At 35.5% G+C, this 23,102-nt stretch overlaps 1 protein-coding gene across 1 annotated transcript in view; it reads left to right on the top strand.

Moving 5' to 3' along the window:
• Window positions 1–21,118, top strand: part of LOC131853901 (protein mini spindles) — a 28,820-nt gene extending 7,702 nt beyond the window's left edge. The window contains exons 7-37 of the mRNA XM_059204983.1: window positions 237–431; window positions 1,120–1,300; window positions 1,837–1,970; window positions 2,344–2,479; window positions 2,881–3,021; window positions 3,885–4,092; window positions 4,495–4,716; window positions 5,242–5,479; window positions 6,165–6,305; window positions 7,382–7,601; window positions 7,985–8,164; window positions 8,679–8,848; window positions 9,384–9,551; window positions 9,985–10,105; window positions 10,314–10,431; window positions 11,032–11,269; window positions 11,812–11,947; window positions 12,412–12,614; window positions 12,806–12,937; window positions 14,106–14,200; window positions 14,546–14,746; window positions 15,035–15,170; window positions 15,495–15,680; window positions 16,266–16,471; window positions 16,862–17,089; window positions 17,597–17,720; window positions 18,168–18,377; window positions 19,081–19,234; window positions 19,497–19,561; window positions 20,137–20,271; window positions 20,560–21,118. Of these exons, the coding sequence (XP_059060966.1) occupies window positions 237–431; window positions 1,120–1,300; window positions 1,837–1,970; window positions 2,344–2,479; window positions 2,881–3,021; window positions 3,885–4,092; window positions 4,495–4,716; window positions 5,242–5,479; window positions 6,165–6,305; window positions 7,382–7,601; window positions 7,985–8,164; window positions 8,679–8,848; window positions 9,384–9,551; window positions 9,985–10,105; window positions 10,314–10,431; window positions 11,032–11,269; window positions 11,812–11,947; window positions 12,412–12,614; window positions 12,806–12,937; window positions 14,106–14,200; window positions 14,546–14,746; window positions 15,035–15,170; window positions 15,495–15,680; window positions 16,266–16,471; window positions 16,862–17,089; window positions 17,597–17,720; window positions 18,168–18,377; window positions 19,081–19,234; window positions 19,497–19,561; window positions 20,137–20,271; window positions 20,560–20,655 (5,118 nt within the window). The 3' untranslated portion in view covers window positions 20,656–21,118. The remainder of the gene's footprint in view (window positions 1–236; window positions 432–1,119; window positions 1,301–1,836; window positions 1,971–2,343; window positions 2,480–2,880; window positions 3,022–3,884; window positions 4,093–4,494; window positions 4,717–5,241; window positions 5,480–6,164; window positions 6,306–7,381; window positions 7,602–7,984; window positions 8,165–8,678; window positions 8,849–9,383; window positions 9,552–9,984; window positions 10,106–10,313; window positions 10,432–11,031; window positions 11,270–11,811; window positions 11,948–12,411; window positions 12,615–12,805; window positions 12,938–14,105; window positions 14,201–14,545; window positions 14,747–15,034; window positions 15,171–15,494; window positions 15,681–16,265; window positions 16,472–16,861; window positions 17,090–17,596; window positions 17,721–18,167; window positions 18,378–19,080; window positions 19,235–19,496; window positions 19,562–20,136; window positions 20,272–20,559) is intronic.
• The last annotated feature ends 1,984 nt before the right edge of the window (window positions 21,119–23,102 follow it).

The following is a 23,102-nucleotide window of genomic DNA, read 5'->3' as shown; positions in this document are numbered from 1 at the left end:
TATTACTTACATATATTTTTGTCATTAAGGGAACTAACTGCTAATGTATAGGATATTTTTAGTCGTAATGGCATTTTAAAAGAATAATAGTAAATTAAACAGATAACTGACAGGTTATTTTTAGATAATGCAATGAATCTAGATATATATAACCTGTTGGTCGAAATTTTATTGTTTTCTTTGTACACTAAAATATTAAATTGTTCTAATTAGTGTATATTTTTTAATTCATTCAGATAATATCAAAAGACACAAATGTGATGTTAGTCGCTCTCGGCGGTCGACTGCTCGGTATGGTGGCCAGTGGACTTCGCAACAAGTTCCAGCCATACGCCGTTGCCTGTGTCCAAGCTATACTGGAAAAATTCAAAGAAAGAAAGACCAATGTTGTTGCTGCTTTGAGAGAAGCCATCGATGCTATATATCCTTGTGTAAGTTGTATTTCAACATTTTTATTTAATTCTTGTTTAGTATTTACATGTATACAGTTTTTTTTGGTATTAATCGTGCATAATATCTGCTTAATGTGACGATGACTATGACGACCTCGGTGGTCTAGTGGTCTAGCACACTACTTTACGTCCGATGGTCGCGGGTTCGATTCCTGGCACGGCATAAACAATTGTATTCATGAGTATGATTGTTTGTATCGGTCTGGGTGTTTTCTATGTATATATATAATATATAATATATATGTATTTATAAAAAAAAATACTCTGTATATTTGTATCAGTCATCAGTACCCATAACACAAGCTTTAACTATCTGATCTTGGGTCTAGATGGCGCTGTGTGAATTGTCCTGAGATTATAGAAGATTATATAATGTGTATGGTGCCACTATAATTCATGGTTATTTGTTATAATAGACTTCTAGAGGTATTACCCAAAAACTCAAAGTATTAATACTTTGAATGACAGTACTTATTAATTTCACTATTATGATTATCAAGACTGCATGGACACAAGCTGCTTATCTGATAAAATTATTGCAATGATCCCATGCTGATAACTATGTATGGAGTTGCACTGTATTACATTACTGAATCTTTAATTTTGTTTATTGTTGGTATAATTGTTTAGATAAATAAGTAATATGTTCATGCGATTTTTTTTACAGACAAACCTAGAAGCCATAATGGAGGATATGATAGCAGCTTTCGACAATAAGAACCCACAGATAAAATCAGAAAGCGCGCTGTTCTTAGCACGCGCGCTGTGTCACACGCAGCCCGCTGCTTTCAACAAGAAGCTAATAAAAGCATATGTTGCTAGTCTGCTGAAGTTACTCGAGAGTGCTGGTTGGTATTATTGTTATACAATGATGTTGTATATCTTCCGTTAATTATAATTTGTAGTTTTGTGTGTATAATCTTATTAATATTATAAAGTTTGAATATATATGGACGTTTGTTATTCTTTTACGCAAAAACTACTGAATGTATTTTGATGTAACTTTACAGAATATATATACTGCAGAATAACATATAGGCTATAATTTTCACACAGGTGAAACCGCGGGCACAGCTAGTTATTATATAGGCATTTATTTCTGCCTATTCTGACGACCTCCACCTCGACCTCGGTGGTCTAGCGGTTTAGCACACCGCCTTACTTTCGATGGTCGCGGGTCCGATTACTTGCTTTATTACTTTGTATCATACAAACAATGATACCCATTAATACACAATTTGGGTGTTTTCTATGTATATTATTGCTATTGCTTTCTTTGTAGCTACACCTTGTCTATGTTTTATACCTGTGTGTTGTATTCTTTATATTATTATTATTTAAAATCCAAAATGTTCAAAATTATATAATAATTAAATAATAACAGATCCGGTGGTGCGTGATGCCGCTGCTGAAGCGCTCGGAACAGCCACTAAGTTAGTGGGCGAGAAGGCCATAGCACCACACATTGGCAAGCTGGACAATCTAAAAGAACAGAAGATTAAGGAGTTTGCTGACAAGGTTTGCTTAACTATATTAATATAATCACGAAATACAGAGAGACAGACAAATTTGAATTTAGACTGTACTTCTCATCTTGTATTGATAAAATAGTTGAGTTTGATTACTTATTTCAGATCAATTAATGTAAATGTTAGTCTATTTTTTGGATTTCCTGTACATATTAGAGCATGCAAATTTCAAAACATCGTCTAAATCTGTAAAAATATTACAATATGAAACTGTTTATATTTTTAACAAATATAATTCCCATAGATAGATAAATTCTTTATTCCCCAGAGACTATGTGTCTCTAATTTGTGAATAAATACACATGTACATGAGGTACAGACAAATATAATAATAAAATATATTTAATTTTTAATATTTTCAGGCTGTGATTCAAGTGAAAGTGGCAGCGCCAAAGAAAGAAGCCAAGCCGAAAGCTGCGGTGCAGCCTTCGGGTAAAGGAGATGGTAAACTTGCCGCCGGTTCTACCCAGCCGAAGCCTGTGAAACGTCCAGCGTCAGGTAACTATACAATTACTTAATTATAATTACTAGTTCTTTTACAGGATAGGAAAAGAGTAGTTTCATTTGTTATTTTCATATACGATACTGTATTAATTCAAGTATCTATTCAAGTACTGCAAAATCGTTAAGACCAGAGATCAGATATATACACTGTCTTTTTTTCGGACTACTATAATGCGAGGAGGCGAATGCAGATGGCACTCCAAACCCGCGGAAGGACTTATGGTGCGGCTGAAGGCCAATTCTCGCCTGACGGATACGACTTTAGTCTTAGGGCAGGGTTTGGAACCTCGCTTCAGGCCGTCGTAATTTTGATCGATTCGTAGGTCAAGCCTGATTTATTGGCTACTAATGAAATACACAAAACAATAACTATATGTTTATTATACTGTCACAAGGTGCTCCAAAGAAGGCAGTAGCGGGTACAAAGAAACCAGCTGGGGGGCGCGGGCAGCCCAGTCCACCGCGGGAACAGGAGCTTTCACAGGAAGAAGTGGACGCGAGGGCCGAGACTCTATTCTCTGCTGATGTCATCACAGGTATGTACAATTTCATTATTAAGAAATTTATACGTGATTTTTTTTATTGGTATTTTATTAATATTATTTATGTAACAATATTGGCCCATATTATATTAATATCGTAAGAACGAATATATAATAAGCACAAAGCAAAGTAAGCCTGTTTTCAAACGGAAAATTTTTGATTATCTCTTGAATGAACAAAACGGTTCTTAATTATCTATTGTTGTCATAATATATATGTAAATTTCTCTTTTTTTTTTTAATTTTATTGGTGTATCATTATTATGTATTATAGTAGGTATATATTTATATTTATGTATGTATATTTGTAATTATTTTTAAGAAAACCTATTTACCTATATTAGAAAATTATAGGCTAGTCCTTTCCCACCACTGCCCATCAACCGGGTTCTTACCTAATGGTTAGCTGGTAGAGAATGCCATATGGCATTAAGCTCGCCAAATTGTACAATTTTTAAAAGTGCAATAAAGAATAAATAAATAAATAAATAAATAAATAATATTATCCAAAATTACAAAGTAATAATATTGTCTTTGTGGTCACCACACTCACTATAACAATCTGCCGCGGTAGCGCCGGTACATAACTTCCTTCGGTCAGTAATTTTCCTTCATAAAGGTGGCTAGCATGTTGGTGGGAACCCGGGCCGAGCTGGTCTGAAGCTGAATGGATTTAACAAAAGTGTTAAACCTAATTCTGTTTTAATTTATAAAGTTGATTGATTTTTTACCAACATTATAAGAGTGTAGTATAAAGAATGACATAACTTGTAATGTAGAAATATTGTCAGTTTCTCTGTGTACTACATTTTTAAAAATATTATTTCACTTTCTTACATTTAATACACTAATAATAGGTCTCGGCGATGGAAACTGGAAGACTCGTCTCTCAGCTGTCCAGAATTTCCTGTCAACTGTACAAGGGCTGAGTACAAACGACGCCACAGCACAAGTATTGTATCGCACTCTGAACAAGAAGCCAGGGTTGAAAGATACAAATGTTCAAGTTCTAAAAGCTAGATTGGAAGCTTGCAAGTACATAACAGAGAATTTCCCAGTCTCCATGTAAGTATATTGAGTTTATTATAATATATTTATATTAAAGATATATATTAGAAGCCATACGGCTTAATGTAATAAAGAACATGTGTTGATACATTCTGTAGGCAAAGTTGATTCCTATCTTTATTTAGTATCACACATTTTCTACTTAAACAAATTAAAAATATGTTACTACTATTGTTAGGAGTATATACGACCTCCTGATCGATTACGGTTTTAATATATTGTTTAATGTCAAATACATTGCCATATTTGTAAAAATTATTAAAGAAATATAATTATTATAGTTAAAAATGACATACTATACAAATACTCGCAATTACGAATCGAACATAATAATCTTCAACTTAAAATTTTGAATCATAGTAAGAAATTCTTTGTTTAAAGTTCATATATTTTTAACAGCACGGCTGCAGATTATGTTCTCCAAGATATAGTGACGAAACTAGGCGAAGCATCATGTGCATCTATTTCTGCTGATTGCCTCACATCACTGGCGGAAGCGTGTGGACTCGAACATGTGCTTAATGAGGGTCTATCTTTCGCTATGGACTCACAGAAGAACCCTAAAGTGCAATCAGAAATGTTTAATTGGATGTCCATTGCTATAAAGGAGTTTGGATTCTCGTAAGTTGACTTTGATCCTAATTATTTAATTATTATCCAAATAGCTTTAACAATAAAAGTAAAGCATAACTGAATATTGTGATTATGATGTCTTAATATAATCATTAGTTGAGTAAGCTGTTTCTAATATGTGATGACAAACTGATTTAGCTAATGTTACATACTGAATATGGAATGGTGCATCTGCCTGCGTTAACGCCATTGTGTATCAGTGCCAATATATAGCGAAGTATGAAGAGGTCAGTGAAATCTTCATGGCGATCACGCATGGAATGATCCAGGTTACAGATAGAAAAACCGCATGGAGACTGATCTAAAATTTCTACATTGTTTGCTGTTCCTATAAGTAACAATTGTCTCCTCCCTGTATGTATATTTGTCTATTCAGTATGTAATCGTGAAGGCATAAGGCATAAACACTATCTGTCACGATAGATTTATAAACTCTAAAACAATCATATAGCTGAAACAAATGTCTTGACATGCCACTTACGATTCAAATATTATAAGCAATTTTTTTTCCAGTATGAATATAAAAGGCATTGTCGCACACTCAAAAAAAGCTCTCTCGGCAACAAATCCAAATGTACGGACATCCACAGTCAACTTCCTTGGAATCCTCTCTCTATATGTTGGACCATCTCTGTTGAGTCATTTTGACAGCGAGAAACCAGCAACGAAACAGTTGATCAGCTTAGAGCTGGATAAATATGCTAATAGTAGTCCACCAACACCTACCAGACAGCTCGGTGGAGTTAGTAAGGTATGTATAGCATAGTACCCTAGTTCTCTTATCCTTTAGAAGTAACACACACCCATTTTTATTTATATATTTGTAACTACAATGCATTTAGGGAAAAATTATCTAGATATTATTATTACACATATCATAAGAGTCTGTAATAGACCTACATGAATAAAGATATTTTAAATTTGAATTTGAATTAATCTCATAAGATAAGATACTTATTAGATACTATCCCTATCTCGTATTGTAATTTCAAAGGATGATTGTAATTTGACGTACATAAGCGGCTAAAATGTCCTACATGAATAAATGATTTTTGAATTTGAATTTGAATTTGCATTCAGTTCTGTCACATTATAGCACAGTTATGGAAATTTATTTAAGAGACTTGTTTCAAAAACTATTAATGTAATGATAATATGAATTTAGATTTATCCATTATGAACTAAAAACTTTGAATTAAAGTCAATTAACAGGTACAGTCATGGACCATATGTTTGATTGCCACCATCATAGTATAAATAGAAATAGAAATAATCTTTTTTTTCAAATAAACTTAATATAAGCACTTTTGAATAGTCAAGTTTTTTTATTCTTCCGCTCATTCGGAATACAGACTCATCACAAGAAGAAATCATAAAAAAAAATATTGTTTGTATATTGTTGCAACTAGTACTATTAATTCAATTTGTGCTTACAGTCAGCGAGCAAAGCGTCAATGGGCGATGACTTGGAAGAGGCTGGACCCATTGAAGAAGTGGAGGACTCGCGTCCACGGACTGACATAGCCCCACTCATCACCGAGGCACTCGTAGCAGAGTTAAACGACAAGAACTGGAAGGTCGGTATTTTTTTATACCACGATAGTGGTAATACATACAGATCTTCTGATGGTAAACGATTACCGCATCCTACCGCCCCCGGAAAGACAAGCGGTGTTACATGCTCATATATTTAACATGTACCATTGTTTTATGTATGGATAAACTTGAAATGCTAAGTGATCTGATGGCCTACTTTTAAATTGTTAATTGTAATATACACATATTTAACTATACTTGCAAGGAGATCTCAGCAGTGGCTTAAAAAATGTAAACGAGGAAACTTTTAATAGTTATTATAATTTGTTATAACATATCATGGGACACTAAATTTGGGATAACACTGGGATGTTTACAAAAATCCAGAGTATATAAATATATAGTCTGGATTTTTGACAGATGAGTAAACATAGTCATATAGTGTAGTCATATGGAAATCCAAGTACACTATATGACACACTATATGTAAACAGCACCAAGACATAGCAGTCTGACGATTATTGTAAAATATTTAGTAACAACTAACTCCTGTGCTTTTTTTGTGCACAATTTTTGAATTCACGTTTAACATAACTTTCATGGCTCTTCTGAATAGTTTTTATATCATATTACTCACATTTGTGTTACATATAAGGTATATATCAATAACATGCAGATAGATAACCGAACATGCATGTGGCCAGTTATACTCATCAGACAAACACACATTTAGTTTACAAGCTTTAACTTTAGAAATGCCTCCAATTATGACTCTGTATGCATGGGCGTAGCCACGATAGGGTAGGATGGACAGGAAGGACATGGCAGGACGCTTGCGCTACCCTGGTTTTAATCTGTAAGGTACCTAAAACAACCAATAAAATGAATTATTTGAGTCTGATTCTTAATATCCGTAAGAAAGTTCATACTCGACAGTCAACACAAAATAACATACAGAGGGCTATAGGGCATAACCATTTTGTATGAAAAAAGTAATCAGAGTAAGATGGCAGGTATAGTTTGCTAGTTACATAACATTTTAGACTGCCGTCCGATTCTGAGTCCATGACTGGCTACAGCCATGTCTGTATGTGCTAATAGTTATTATTTTGGGCAGGTTCGCAATGAAGGTCTGGACAAAGTAAAAGCCATAATCACAGCAAGCTCCCCCATAAAGCCAAGTTTGGGTGAGCTACCAGCGGCGCTTGTGGCGCGACTGTTAGACTCCAATTCCAAGTTAGCGCAGAGTGCGCTTCAAATATGCGAAACCCTTGCCTCTGCCATGGGTCCCAAGTGCAAACAACACGTGAGGACGTTCTTCCCGGCTTTCTTTCAAGGTAAAATAGAATCTTGTATCAATTCCTACACATGACATAAAAAAATAATCTTTATTTAAATAAAGTACTTCACTAAGTTTTTTTTTCATTAGCAAGTTAAATTATTTTAGTATTCATAGTCTTTAGAGAAAATGTAAGAAATATTTTTTTATACATTTAGTTGCTATTGGTCCATAGCTACTATTAATTTTCCATTCTCATATCAATAAGGATCGTTAATACGACGCTCAGGCCGAGGTTCGATCCAGCGGCAGTTCTCAGTGATTTGAGGGTGTTTGGAGTGCTCTCTGCACTCGCCTCCGCCGCGTCTGTCCGCCTACTGTCAACGGGACTAGAATAGATGGTATTGTCGTGTGTTACGACGTGAGATGTTTGTCGGGCAGCGTTCGGCGACAGCAAGCAGTGGATCCGCGCGGCGGCGGTGTCGTGCGCGGACGCGTGGAGCGCGGCGGCGGGCGCGGCGGCCGCGCTCGACGGGGAGATGGTCCACGACGCCCTGCGCGCCGGCTCGCCCGCGCTCCGGGCCGCGCTGCTGCAGTGGCTGGCCGACCACCTGCCGCACGGTGACGAACGCACACACGCCTACCGACCGCACCGCACACGCACCTTAAACGCACCTTAAACGCTCCTAAGCTCAATGCAGACGCATCTCAAACACGCCACACATGATTCACACTCGAACCCTAAGCGTACCGCACGCGCACTACACACGCACCGCAAGCACACTGTATGATTTACACCTCATACTCCATAGTCACTGCAGTATAAAACTGTATATATAACTATGAACTCTAATCATTTATTTGGTTTCTTACGGGGAATCAAATTACAGAGTGCAATGCATCATGCATTAACCTAAGTTCTTTATTAGGCTATGGTTACTGGTAGCCATTGGATTCTATGCTATTTCAATTACATGAAAAATTACCAAAATACATAATTTTATCCATATTCCTCCAGCTATTTGTACCGTGAAATCTTAACACTCGGGCATTTTTTGTCTCATTATGATTGTACGATTTTGTTATATGTAGAGTAATAGTTGTAATATACAGTATGTGTATGGTGTATATACAGTGCCGCCAAAGTCGTTCCCCCGCGAGGAGCTGGCGGTGTGCGTGACGACGCTGTACTCGTGTCTGGAGGAGCGCGCGGCGGACGTCCGTAAGGCTGCGGCAGACTGCGTGCTGCCGTTCATGCTGCACCTCGGGTACGAACACATGTTCAAGCAGCTCGACAAGCTCAAGGTCAGTTGACATATTATAATCTATTTATTTCCACGCCATGACTATTTCGGGGTAGGCAGAAAGCAGAAGCACTAACTGTGAACGCGATTTCACCCACATTAAATTTATAGCCTGTGTTATTGTGATGTGTGTATTGTTATTAAATTTCATTAAAATCAATTCAGTAGGATTTGCGTGAAATAGTAACAAACATTTATCCATCCATTCACACAAACTTCCGCGTTTATAATATTAATAAAAGTCCAATATTGGCTAAGAAACCGACTAAAAGAAAAGCTACTATAAAATATACAAGTTCATAAATTTAGGTTTCTACTTAATTCTCTTATATATCTTACTTGTTTCGAGCAAACACTAAAGAAATGAAATTGTTCTTTCAATATTTATCTAGAGAGAATAAAAATTCTATTTTTATAATTTCTGTATATATGTATGTCATATATATGTAATCATCTAGATATACCATTCCAATAGCTATATATTTTTGAGTCAAATCTTACTGAATATTAATTTAAAAATCATAAAATTCTACCAGCCTGGCTCCAAATCGGTAGTTCAAGCGGCACTGGACAAGGCTCGACCTAATCTACCCGTACAGCCGTTGCCTGCCAAAAACAAGAAAGAGGAACCGCGAGGAGTTAAGTCTGCGGGGGCCCTGAAGAAAGAAGCTGAGAAAAAGGGCACCGTTACCGTTAAGGGCAAGGTAAGATTTTATATTGTACCAGTAAGCTTTATTTTAATAATATTAGGTTTAGAATTTCTTATAGTAAACTAAACGAGTTTTCTGTTGGAAATTTTTCAGTTCTATTGTTACGTAAGATATATACCTAGTTTGTGATTAATTTCTCCTTTTTAAAGTAAAAGTGATTAATAATATTGTAATTAACTTACACACAAAAAAGTTGTTAAAGAATGATGGTATATTAAGTAATACCACTGATGTTTCAAGCTTCCGTAGGGAACGATAACCGTTTATTAACAGGATGGGCCTTATGCTTGATTGCCAACATTGGATTAAAAAAAAAACTTTCTACCTTGTTTTGCTAAGGTCCCCGCGCCGCATCTATCCAGTTTTTTTTAACAAATATACAAATGTATTACCAACGCGTTTGTAACCATTATTATAATTCACTTAGGGTCCAGTGAAGCCCACATCTGCGTCTAGTCGTGGCAAGAAGGAGGATGAAGATTGTACACCACTGCTGCCCAACAATAACGCCAAGAACCAGCGAATCATTGATGATCAGAAACTTAAAGGTATGTCTGTATCTTACGACATACGACTTGAAATAGTAGTTAAGTTACTTGCTGATAATATGATTTAAGTATTCTGTAATATTCAATATCTATGACCTCGGTGATCTCAGTCGGTCGGTTTAGCACAACTCTTTACTTGCAACGGTCGCATTATTTACCGTGAAAAGTTTAAACCAGTGTTTATTTAGTCCTATTGTATTTTTTGTAGTGTTAAAATGGAATTTCACGGCACCACGTGAAGAATTCTTCGAGTTATTGAAAGAGCAAATGGGCACCGCTGGACTAAATAAACAACTTGTGGCGAATATGTTCCACAGTGATTTCAGGTAATTAAATAAATAGATTATTATTACTGTGTTGCACTATACAATATTCCTTCTATACACCTTGTTTAGATAATATGTTTTTATCCTTATTATAAAAACAATAACTTTTTTTTTACACATTCTATTTAGAATAATGTCCATTGTAAGTGGGTACAGTGTTTTGAAGATTAGCTTTCTAGCAAAATTCTCTCTATTTATAATACTATAACTATCTTTACCTATGTCATTGTTGACGGCCTCAGTGGTCTAACAGTTTAGCATTGATAGTCTGGGTTCGATTCCTCGCAAACATTGGTATTCATAATTATGGTTGTTTATATAGCTCTGGATTGTTTTTAACATATATTGTATATGTATTTACCAAAAAATACATTCAAGTATTTGTATCAGCTACCTAGTACCCAGAACACAAGCCCCGTTTAGCTTGAGGCTGTATGTAAATTGTAATAGAAATAATCTTTATTCAAATAAACTCATTACAAGCACTTTTGAATAGTTATATTTTGATGTCGTGGGTTATTATTATTATTGTGTAACTGCTCTAACAATTGTATATTCCGTTAAATCAAAGTATTACCGCGACATTAATATTTACCACAGATATCACCTAAAGGCGATTGAAGCCCTCTCAGAAGACTTACATGAAAATGGATCAGCACTAATGGCTAATCTGGATCTAGTACTCAAATGGCTGACCCTCCGATTCTTCGACACCAACCCGTCTGTCATCTTGAAGGGTCTGGAGTACTTGACTCAAGTATTCCAATACCTAATGGACAGTGATTACACGATGGCAGAGTATGAAGCTAACTGTTTTATACCTTACCTCGTGCTCAAGGTAAGAATTTGTTTATTTAAATATATATGTTTTGACAATGACTGATACATTAAATTTTATCTGTTGCTAAACTAAGTCTTCAAATCTTCTAATATATAAAGATCTTTTGTCACAATATTTGTTAAAGAACTCCTTCAAAAGTGTTTTTGCCGATTTTTATACAATTTTGATGCATATTTGTTAGGTCTGAGAATAGGTCGTAGGTTGATTTTTATACCCCTAAGTGATCATGGGGACCTATTGAGAAAATTTATATGACAAAACAACTTTTGCCAGGTTACTTAGTTCTTATACTAAAAGTTATTTGTGTAAATTAATATATAAATATTTTTGCTAATATGACATGAAGGTACATCGTATTTATTTGGTATTTGTAATGACTAATTCAACGATCTATTATAGGCATTTATAAGATATATATTCTATATTTCAAAGATGTATTTCAGTCCTTCAACAACTAGAATGAGTGATTAATTTCGTCATATTAGTTTAGATATTAAACGGGATGATTATAATATCAAGGTACACAATAATATTTTTAGGTTGGTGACCCAAAGGATACTGTGCGAAATGGCGTGAAAGCTTTGTTCAGACAGATTTGCGTCGTATATTCTGTCACTAAGCTGTTCGGATATCTGATGGAAGGACTAAAATCTAAGAATGCGAGACAACGAGCAGGTGAGTTTTGTAGTGCCTACTATCTTTATCTTTATGGTAATAATTATTAGGTGTAATTTAGCGTAACAACTGTTGCATGTAGTTAATAATTTCTAGTTATCCAATTGTCCCCTCAAATTGATCTCCACGCAAATCCCCCCCCCCCTCCTATGTATATTACCATGATTAATTACTGATGAAATGGTCATAATGAAGTCATATATTTTTCTCATCTTTTAATCATCAGTGATGATTATCACCACTGGTACCCCACCAGCGCATACCGTTAGCTTAGGCGGCCATATACATTTGACGACCTCGGTGGTTTAGCGGTTCAGCACGCCGCTTTAACTAAGTTCATTGCGGGTTGGATTTCTCGCACGTATAAAATTATTCATGTTAAAACCTGTTTAACGATACTAATAATGTGTAAACGCGAAAGTATAAAAATAACTATAATATAAATTGTATTTACTATTTTATAGAGTGTCTGGAGTGTATCGGTCATCTGGTGGAGACATACGGGTCGACAGTGATGTCCCCCGCCGGTGGTGGCGGCAGTACAGCACTCAAGGAACTGGCGCGACACATTGGCGACAGAGACAACGCTGTCCGATCTGCCGCGCTCAATTGTATTGCCGCCGCTTACTTCCTTGAAGGGGAGAAGGTCTACAAGATGATTGGACAGGTATTGGCATGTTTTTGTTGATGATAATGATGAAACGGTTAACCTGTTTTTTTAATGTAAATGGCCACCTAATAGTAATAGGTATCAACTATAGTCTGTATACAGCACCATGTATAAAGAAAACACATCGTAAACAGATAATTTACGATACGTCCTGGTTACTAATGGTTTTTTTTTCTTTTTAATTACAGATATCAGACAAAGATCTGTCACTTCTAGAAGAGCGAATAAAGCGCGCCGGTAAGACTCGCAGCGCTGAGGTTCGCCGTTCCATGGTAGTGCCGCTTTCGGCTTCAGGGCGACCCATTATGCAGCAGCCTGAGGTAACCTCACCTTCTTTATGTTAATTTACGTACTGTTTAAGCTTAATTTATAAATTTTGTCAGTTTTTTTATGTAAATTAATTATATACTATTTCTACAATTAGTTGTCTATTGAATCAATCAAATCTAACTATCTTTATTCATATAAATAATAAAAACCCTTTAGAATATGTCAAATCTATCATCAGTTTAGTTTATAGTTTGTGGTGAAAAGAACAGACAGGAAACTCTTGTAACTTGCGTAACGACTTTTTTTACTTAATAAGCTATGTTTATTATTGACAATAGGAGCTCCAAAAGAAAAAAGTTTTGCGATACCCCATTCAAGTCATATTTATATAATTAATCATATATGTATTCATGTAAGCCCTTACAAGGTACCTATACTACATCTACTTTTATAAAATAGTATCGAATATATGTTAATATTTTATATATATGTTATATACATACAAATTTATGAAAATACAGCTATAAATTTAGTGTCATGACATTAACATACATACAAATGCGTAGATTTAAACGTGAAAGTAATTAGTAAGTAATTAATAATAAAAATAGATGTTTCATGATAAAAAAACATTGATAAGCGAGCCTTGGATATGTGCGCTAAGATCAACTCACATGGATACGATAGGGAAATCACTCAAACGACGTACATACATAATTATTTATTATATTATCTAATCTCTTTATCATTAAATGACTGGAACGATTTTTAATTAAGAACATATTGTGTATGTCGTGTTAAGTCCAAGTATTAATAATATATGTAAACATAACAGCCATAAAACGCTTTGTTGCATAAATAATTGCATCTTACAAAATGGTGATGTTTGTTTACGAAATTTAGTCAGTTGTAATGTCTCTTTATTTGAAAGTGTATCATAAATACAATGCAATAATTTATTGTTATCGTAAATTGTGTTATAAAGTTTAGTGGTATTTAAATGTGAAAATAAAGTGTTATTTGTCCTATCAGCCATGCTGATATTTTAAATGCGAAAGTATTTATTTGCGTGTCTAACAGTTCGTTATTGATAACGTTATTATTAACATAAAGTACCATGAGGATATCGGTATCTTTTATTAAAAAAAATCGGGAAGTGGTCGAAAATTTGTGCAGACGAAGTCGAGGGCTAATAGCTGCTATGTTGTTTACTTTTAGGAGGATACATCCAGGCATATGATAACGGCGGATAATCCGCCAGTGGAATATGAGGAGGAAGAAGAGGAAGAACCGGCACCACCGCCACCTAATCCGTAAGTGTTATTATACTACCAACGGGATATTTAAAGTAATGTTTAAAAGAAAAAAATCGAAATTGTTAGAATTAAAAAGATAAATTCATAAACTATTTCAAATTATGTATTATGTCACATGTATACTCATATAAGTAATTTGCATAGGGTATGGTAGGTAAAAAAACCACAAAAATCCCTATAATTATAGAAATTATAGGGATTTTATTTTGGAGGTCGATCTGACATAAGACCTCACTAGCAGTGGAATCACTAGTCGTTTGTAATAATCACACCTCTGATCCTCGTCTCGATGAGACCTACGAGTCAGTTTGAGTGAGACCGACATGGACTTTTCGGTTGCAGGAGAGCGGCGCCGGAGCCGAAGGTGATCACTGGTCCGTTCGGGCTGGACCCGGAGCTGATCGCGCAGCTGGACGCGGCCGTGCCGGCGGTGCGGCGGCCGGCCGTGCCCGAGCTCGACCTGCACTTCCTGGACGAGCCCGTGCCGGCCGCCGCCCGCCCGCACCTGCACCACGCCCCGCACGCGCCCGCCGTCAGGCACAGGTACATATCTCGCACTCACTACTATATATACTACCTACCTATATAGTTGGTTATGGAGTTGGAATGGCCCGCCTGATGATAACCGTCACTTGTGTACATATACTAATTCGTAAGATTAGTATGTCATACCTCCATACTTACTTATATTAATATTTAATAAGTACTTTAAGACAAACTGGATGGTAGGTATAGTGGTACAAAAAATATGACATACATAAAGAAAGCCCTATATTTAGATGTTTTTTTCATTTAATGTAATTTGAAGTAAATAATGATTTAATGGTACAGCATGGTCCCGATGTCGCCACCGCGCCACTTGGCGCCACACCCGCTGGTGACCACACAACACTCGCAGCACGCATCCGCCATCGACGACTCGCAGCTAGCCGACACCATACACTCCATATCCAGTCCAGACTTGAATGTAATTATAACATTATTATTCTTCAGTTTATTTAATTATGAACCTTAAAATACTATTTGATATAGTGATGTCTATTTTCATATTCTATTCTGCTCTGCTGTTATTACCCTAAGAAGGTCACTTAACACTACTAAATGCGCGTGTTTTACGACTATTAACGCTAAGTAAAATTACCTATTTGCGTTTACGTTTTGACATTTCACAATATTGTAGCACTGAAACTGTTTTGATAAACTTGCCATTTTTATCAATTTTTTTTTTTCATCGTAATTATGTGGTGTGGTACAAGTGAAAAGCGATCTGATCGTTGGTGTCATGTGACAGGCGGCAATACGTGCGCTGTCTCTGATCTCGGGAGCACTGGCATCGGGCCGGGGCGCGGCGCTGGTGGCGCACGAGCAGCGGCTGGTGATGGCGGTGGCCGCGCAGGTGCGCCGCCTGCGGAGCGCGCCGCCGCCCGCCGCCGACGCGCTGCCCGCCTACAAGTACCTCGCGGGCGCGCTCACCGGGGTACGTGACGCGGCCGCACACTACACACTACACACTACACACTACACGAGCAGCGGCTGGTGATGGCGGTGGCCGCGCAGGTGCGCCGCCTGCGGAGCGCGCCGCCGCCCGCCGCCGACGCGCTGCCCGCCTACAAGTACCTCGCGGGCGCGCTCACCGGGGTACGTGACGCGGCCGCACACTACACACTACACACTACACACTACACACTACACACTACACGAGCAGCGGCTGGTGATGGCGGTACACTTCCACAAGTGTCTAACGGACAGTATTTTCTATTTCAGATCTAATAGGACCTAAAACTAAAACTACAATTTATAATGAATTATTATCTAGTATTTAATTTACATAAAATTCGCGAAACGGTTAAAATTTTATAAGCCTCGATTTATATTTTCTTTCTCGATTCAATATTGAGTAGACTCAACATAATATTATGTTGAGTCTACTCAATGCTCATTATTCTCAACTTTCCGAATACTAATGTTCGGTGCACTATAATAAAATTAATTAAGTTACAAAGACGGAATTAAAAAATATATATAGACGCATGGATTAACAGTTGTGTGTCTGTGTGCGCAGTTCTACGAGACGGCGGGGTGCGGGTCGCAGGTGGGGGAGGCGGCGCTGTGCTCGCTGCTGGGCGAGCTGCTGCGCGTGCTGGGCGGCGCGGGGGGCGCGGGCGCGGCGGGGGGCGCGGGGGGCGCGGAGGGCGAGCGGCTGGTGCGCGTGCTCAACAACGTGTGCGTGCGCGTGCTAGAGCACTCGCCGCGGACTGCACTCCTCTGGTAACTACCTACATATTTTTTATTTAATAAAGGGAATAACTTGTTGTTTGGCATGGTAAGATAATAGACGAGTGAGTTGCACTTGCAATTCCCCTATATTAAGGTTATCATAGGCGACGGTTTACCATCAGACCCGAGCTTGTTAAAATTGCTGAAATAAAAAACAATCTCATACATGTGGTACATGAACAAAAGCACGGATGTGGTAAGTGGGTGGTAAATCTTTGGGTGGCCATGGTACTTTTCATGTGTTATATTGTTATGGACTAAATAAGATACTTTTCAAAAGAAAGACAGAATAGAAATTAAGCTGCTTAGCTGCATGGAGAGTACTGCTGCTACTGTAACTGATACATGGAGAGACGTACAATAATTCGTTTTCTTACATAGTGCGATAGTGTCCCTGCTTCATGAATCGATCGGTGTAACGGACCCCGAGTACCCGCGGTACCAAGACCTGCTGCTCAAGTGTTTCTGGAAGACCCTCAAGATGATATCTACATGGGACGCGGATTCCATCGACTACGACGCCGTTTTGTACAAAATACACCTATTCTATAAGGCCTACCCAAATAGCTACTGGAAAAAAAATGCTGATATAAGTGATACTCCATACAGGTGAGATTTATTGTTAAATAATTAGAGAGCTTTGTGACCTTAATAGTTCACTACCCCAATTTAGACTGAAAGGTCGTCAGATCCATCCAACATAAAAAAATTCAGTGTCAATATTTCAACTGACAACAAACTGAAACACCAATAATAAACTAAACTAATCCTAGAGATTCACTCGACATTCTAGCGCAACTGCTGTATTGAAAGGATACCATAAAAACTATCTAGGATACCAGTTGAGACGCTATATGTATTTGTTAAATAAGAGTGTATGGTATATATAGTAGCATAATAATAATAATACATATCTGGCGGAATGTGCATTTAAAAAGACATGAAAACCAAAACAATAGTGTTTTAACATGATAGAATGAGAATAATTGTATTTTGGGTAAATTTACATTACCTATGTTTACTTTTAAACTTTTGCATTTCATATATTTTATAGTTCTTCAGATTTGGCAAGAATTATTTAATAGTAAGTCAATAAATTACTAACGTTTTTTTTAGAACGGTGAAAACGCTTGTGCACACTCTAGTCAAGATGAAGGGTGCCTCTATAACGACGCACCTCACCCAAATACCAGACGTCAACGAATCTGATCTTTATCCCTATCTTCTTAAAGTTCTCAAGGTAACTCTTATTTGTATACTAATTTTAAAAAGAGAAAAGGTATTGTTTTATATAATGTAAAGGATAAATTCAAAAGTAGTCAATTTAAAATATAATTTAATCTATATTAATGATCGCGTCCAGTGTCATGGGATACAGATAAAAAGTGTATCAAAATATTTCTTATTCAGTTATTCGAATAGCAAACAAGCTGACACTCCACTGATGGTAAGCAATAATTGTCGCCTATATATATAAACAGCACCTAAGACGTCATATTATACATTGTATGTTGTACTCACGCATTGCCATTACAGAGACATAACATGTCATACCTTTATTCATCCATACTATGTAATTTTACTGCTTAATCTGGACCCTACAACGAAAAACACAGCTTACAAAGCAAGTTGCTTGGCGACTGAAATATCTCCGATTCTAATTAATTATGTTTGTTTATTAATTTAGCAACTGAAACTGGACGAGAAGAAAGAGAACACGACAGACGTTCTGAACGGTGGTGGTGTTCTGCCGGGAGTGACCAACTTGACGAGCAACAGTACGCTGGCGGCCGGCCGGCTGCCGCGGGCGGTCCACGAGGAGCTCGCGCTCATACTCAAACGCATCGGCACCAAGGACCACAACAGAGACGCGCTCGCGCAGCTCTACGATCTCAGGGTAATGACCTTTACAAGTACGCGCTCTGGCTTTCTCACATTACAATCTCTCGATTGCATTTAAATATTGTGTGTTCACTCTATCGCGCGTATGTATATGTATGTAATATATATTTTTAAAACTGTGTGTGATTAGGCTGCGCACGGGATCTATCTCGTACTGTTTGTGTACATATACATGCGTGAAAGTCACGCGGTGAAATCGCCAAATTCATGTCAGCGTAGGTTTAAAGGCAGCTTTTATGTTATATCCCTTGAAAGTGGATTCGCAACAGACTATTATTTTGTTTGTTATGACTACCTCTCTAATGGCTAAGAATCTGATGGCATGGTAGTGGCCATATCTATTGATTTCCGGTATTTTTTTAGTTATAATGTGTTTATATATCTCCATACAATATAAGTTTATTACAATATCTGCCCCATTAGACTAGAACGATTTGAAATTTGTAAAACGAGACTGTTAATAATTCTTGTAAGGTAACGAATATTTTTTTTCAAACTACATGTGCCTGTCAACACTAGAATTCAACGTTAGTTTCAAAATTATATAAACTAAATTTGTTTATTAGTGCCATTCTCATGTTTTAATATAGTTTCCTAATGCAATAAAAACAATGTAATCGAATGCCACTCTGTAAAAATGTGATCTTAAATATTTAGACCAAAGGTAAAGGTTTATTATTTGTTTTATGCTATTTCAGGAGCGTCATCCAGAGGTGGACATTTGGACATTCATGCAGGGCTCATCGTTCTACTTCCGTAACTATGTGGAGCGAGGTTTACGCGATGTGGCTGAACAAAGGAAACTCGCCTCTATGCCCATTTACAAACACGATTACAAAACGGAAAATATCGGTGAGTTAACCTTATGTATTATAGAAATAATAAAAATGTGATACATAGTTTTACGGTCGAGTGGGATGAAAAGAAGGTGGATAAAAACCTTGTTAAACTCCATAAGATTTCTATAGTTATTAATGAAATAGTATTCCTACTTGCATTACATTAAGGCATGAATTTGAATCACATGGGGTCACTGGGAATTAACCCAGATTGTTTCAAGTTATGGACATAACTCTGACATAGTCCAATGCTAAATAGATATTCTTTTTTACAGATATAAGCAATGAGAATGATGAAAAGTCACATGTTATATTTTTGGAGCGACTACGAGCTTTACAGGTATGTTTTGTTTTTATGATTGTTCTTATTACATTATGAAATGTCTACTATGGTAAAGTATTTATATAATTGATTATATTAATATCCAATTTTCAAGTGAAATGTATACACTATTAGTAATTTTATAATTATTTAATTTGATTGTCACTTTATCTGATTGACACCTTTGATTTATAGCCCATAAAGTGTTTAATATTAAGTTGCAAAGGTAATATTTATTTAAGTATGGATAAATTTTTTTTTGCTTTAATTTCATGCTTTGCATTATTTTCTTCGTTTCAATTCGATTCAATCTCTTTAAAAAACAGTCCTTCCATTTTGATTTTGTGAAATTAGTAAATACATTTTTTTAATTAAATGTTTAACAAGTCTTTACTTGGAAACCATCTAATTAATAAACATGTTGTCATTACAAATGTAGCTAAATTATTGTAAAATTTGAATAAAATCCATTAAGCTTTTGCGTAAGTAACAAGAGTAACAAACATCCATCCATCCACACTTACAAACTTTCGCGTTTATAATATTAGTAAGATTATTAATATATACATATATATACCTTATTAATATGCCAGGCTAAGGCGGGTCTCAAGTCGGACAGCAATCCTTCGTCGCAGCCTCGTACCCCGGTCGGAGACAACCGGGCCCTCACAGATTCCATCAACGATAACACGCTACCTCGCACGCACTCCATCGACCCGCAACTAGAGGTAAATGTGACTATAAAACATATTTGACGCCCTTGGCGGTCTAGTGATTTAACACACTACCTTGTGTATATATAAAAATACAGTAATTTAATAAAAAAAAATGCACATACTACCATGTATTTCATACACTGCGTGTGTATGAAATACATGGTAGTATGTGCATATATATATATATATACAGTTTTCTTTATTTGTCATTGCTGGTTCAAATATCTTTTTATATGTTTTTATTATGGTCGAATATCGACCACTGGGCAACCACTGTTAATAACTAATATATTCTTACAGCTCCATACAACACAAACCATTTCTCAAAAGAATGAAGCGGCCGTCGACGCGCTCCGTCTAAAATTACAACAAATCAAAAGTTCGTCCAAGAGATAAGGCTGTGTCCACCGCACGCTCTCGGTATAGCTCTCACTTTCACACGTCACATTGTAATCACATAGCAACTATACGACGCGCGACCCACCTAAACGCGTTCGTTTAAGTATGTATATTTCATGATATTTCAGTATAATGAAATTGTTAGGACGCGTGTATTAATTTAGCAAAGTAGAATAGATTTTCATATATTGGACAATTCTTACAATATGAGTTACTTGTTAATAATAATATCTGTTAAAATGTACTAAATAGACTACTTGCCTTTTATTATAACTATATATTAAAATTTCTAACGAATCTCATTTAGTTACATATAATTTAGTAATTGGAAAAATGTTTTATCCAACACTGTTATTTTCATTATACTCTATGGCCTATCATGTATCTTGCTAATAACGACCTATTGGTCGCTTTTGTAATTTACAGTCTCGGTACGGGATTTGCCGATTTTACCATGACAATATATAATAATAAATATATGAGTATACGGATAATATAAGATAATATGCAGTTGTAAAAGTCCTAAATTTCCGTCATGCCATGGAAAATCGTGTAAGATACCGATCTCTGTTAGACATATATGGTGCTAATGGGCCTATTATAATCTAATAGCCCCATTAGCATCCGTTACATTGTAACCTGACTAACAATGCGATTGTGACAATATATCTGTTTCTAGTAACGAGATGTAAAAACTGCATTACATGCAGGGGAACTGTTATTTGAAGTTGAAGTAACTAATAAAACACCGGAATTATGTGTAACTAAGGAGTGAAATATAAAATACATATTTAATATATACAAAATAAATCTCCTCAAAGTTGAACTAATATATTAATAAAAATAAAATATCCATCACGTTTTAAGCCTTCACCACGAATATATTCTTTATATACTTGCTGGCTAATTATTTTAGTTCAATATTAAACTCTTGTAGTATTGTATCGGTATATTTAACGTTTTGGTGATGAATAAAATGTAGCTTATTAAAATAATAAGTAATTTAGAACTGTAATGTTAATTTATAGGCCTTCTTTTCTTAGCGAAATATAACAACTTAAAAGTTAAAATAATACTGAAACAGTTTACATGTGTTTTTAAAATGCATTGTAACATTTAATATGTTTGCGTAGTATACAATATGAATATATATTTTTAACATGTTACATAGATTTACATGTATATTATGGAATGTCATATTTTAAAATGTAGTTATTAAAGAAGGTAATTCATACGGTCATATAGTTTGCACGTTTATAAAATCTTACGCATATATGCCCCATCTTATTCCTAATCTAAATATGTATCTAATATACTACAAATATGAAAAAGATATTGAACATACATTTGGAAATACAGTCCTGCAGTTTATTCCGTATTTAGTAAATATTAAAAAATTAAAATATAACTATAGATGGTTGTAAAAGGCAGTTTAAGTTTGTGAATTATTGGGTTATGAAGTTGTTGAATCAATGTAGTTTTCATCGTGTATGAAAACTATTTTTGATGTAATGTTATTGTATGTAATTAATTTTCCTTTCATAATTATGTATTATAATTTGTTTATTGAGTTTGAAGACTGTCTGGTAGTTTTCTTGTTATACTTAAGCAATACTCATTATTCTATTTTGTTTAACTAAAAGATGACATTTTGGTTGTTATGTTTGTACGAGTTTTGTTCGATGCGCGAGAGAATTGTGGTCATCCAGTAGGTTTGTTAGAAAACTTCGTGAGCTGAGATGAGGCCCTAATCATTTCATATTGTCATGTCCATTTACCATTCAATTTAAATAAAAAATCGAAACATTCCCTTCAGTATTGGTTGTTATGTACAAATCTATTGATCGTAATCTCATCCTATTTATGTACCATTTATATTCGTAATGATATAATCAATAATTTTCATAGCATTATTTTATATATAGGCTACTATGTTAAAAAATGCCATAGTATTCTAAAATAAAAAGGTTTATACCAATATCATTGATACAGTTCACAATTGTATTGTGTTTAAAACAATTATAAAGTTATATTAATTCATAATTTACAAAGAATTATTATACATGCTGTGGCTGTTTAATGATCCCAATAAAAATAATATACAAAAAATAATATGGTGTATAAACTTCAAACAATTTTTCTGTTCATTATTTTGATCATTATAGGCTAATTTGCTATTATGTCTAATATATGCTTTTTACTTGTAATTTGACTTCATATTAATTATTGTGAGCATTTATTTATATAAAATTAATATTGTAAATCATGATGTAATAATAAATAAAGTTCATACAACACTGGCTGTAGTATTTGATTTCTCTATAACTATCATAGTTACTATAATTAATATTTCATAATTATTTATATAAGTAGAAACCACATAGCCATATTTCATAGTATCATAAAATACGTCTGAATTGGAACCCGTATTTTTGAAACTAAAT

The sequence above is a fragment of the Achroia grisella genome, unplaced genomic scaffold (assembly GCF_030625045.1).
Source record: "Achroia grisella isolate CSIRO2021 unplaced genomic scaffold, CSIRO_AGI_Agris_v1 utg918, whole genome shotgun sequence".
Lineage (NCBI taxonomy): Eukaryota > Metazoa > Arthropoda > Insecta > Lepidoptera > Pyralidae > Achroia > Achroia grisella.
Note: the sequence above shows the minus strand (reverse complement) of the source record. Positions and strands in the feature narration are given on the sequence as shown.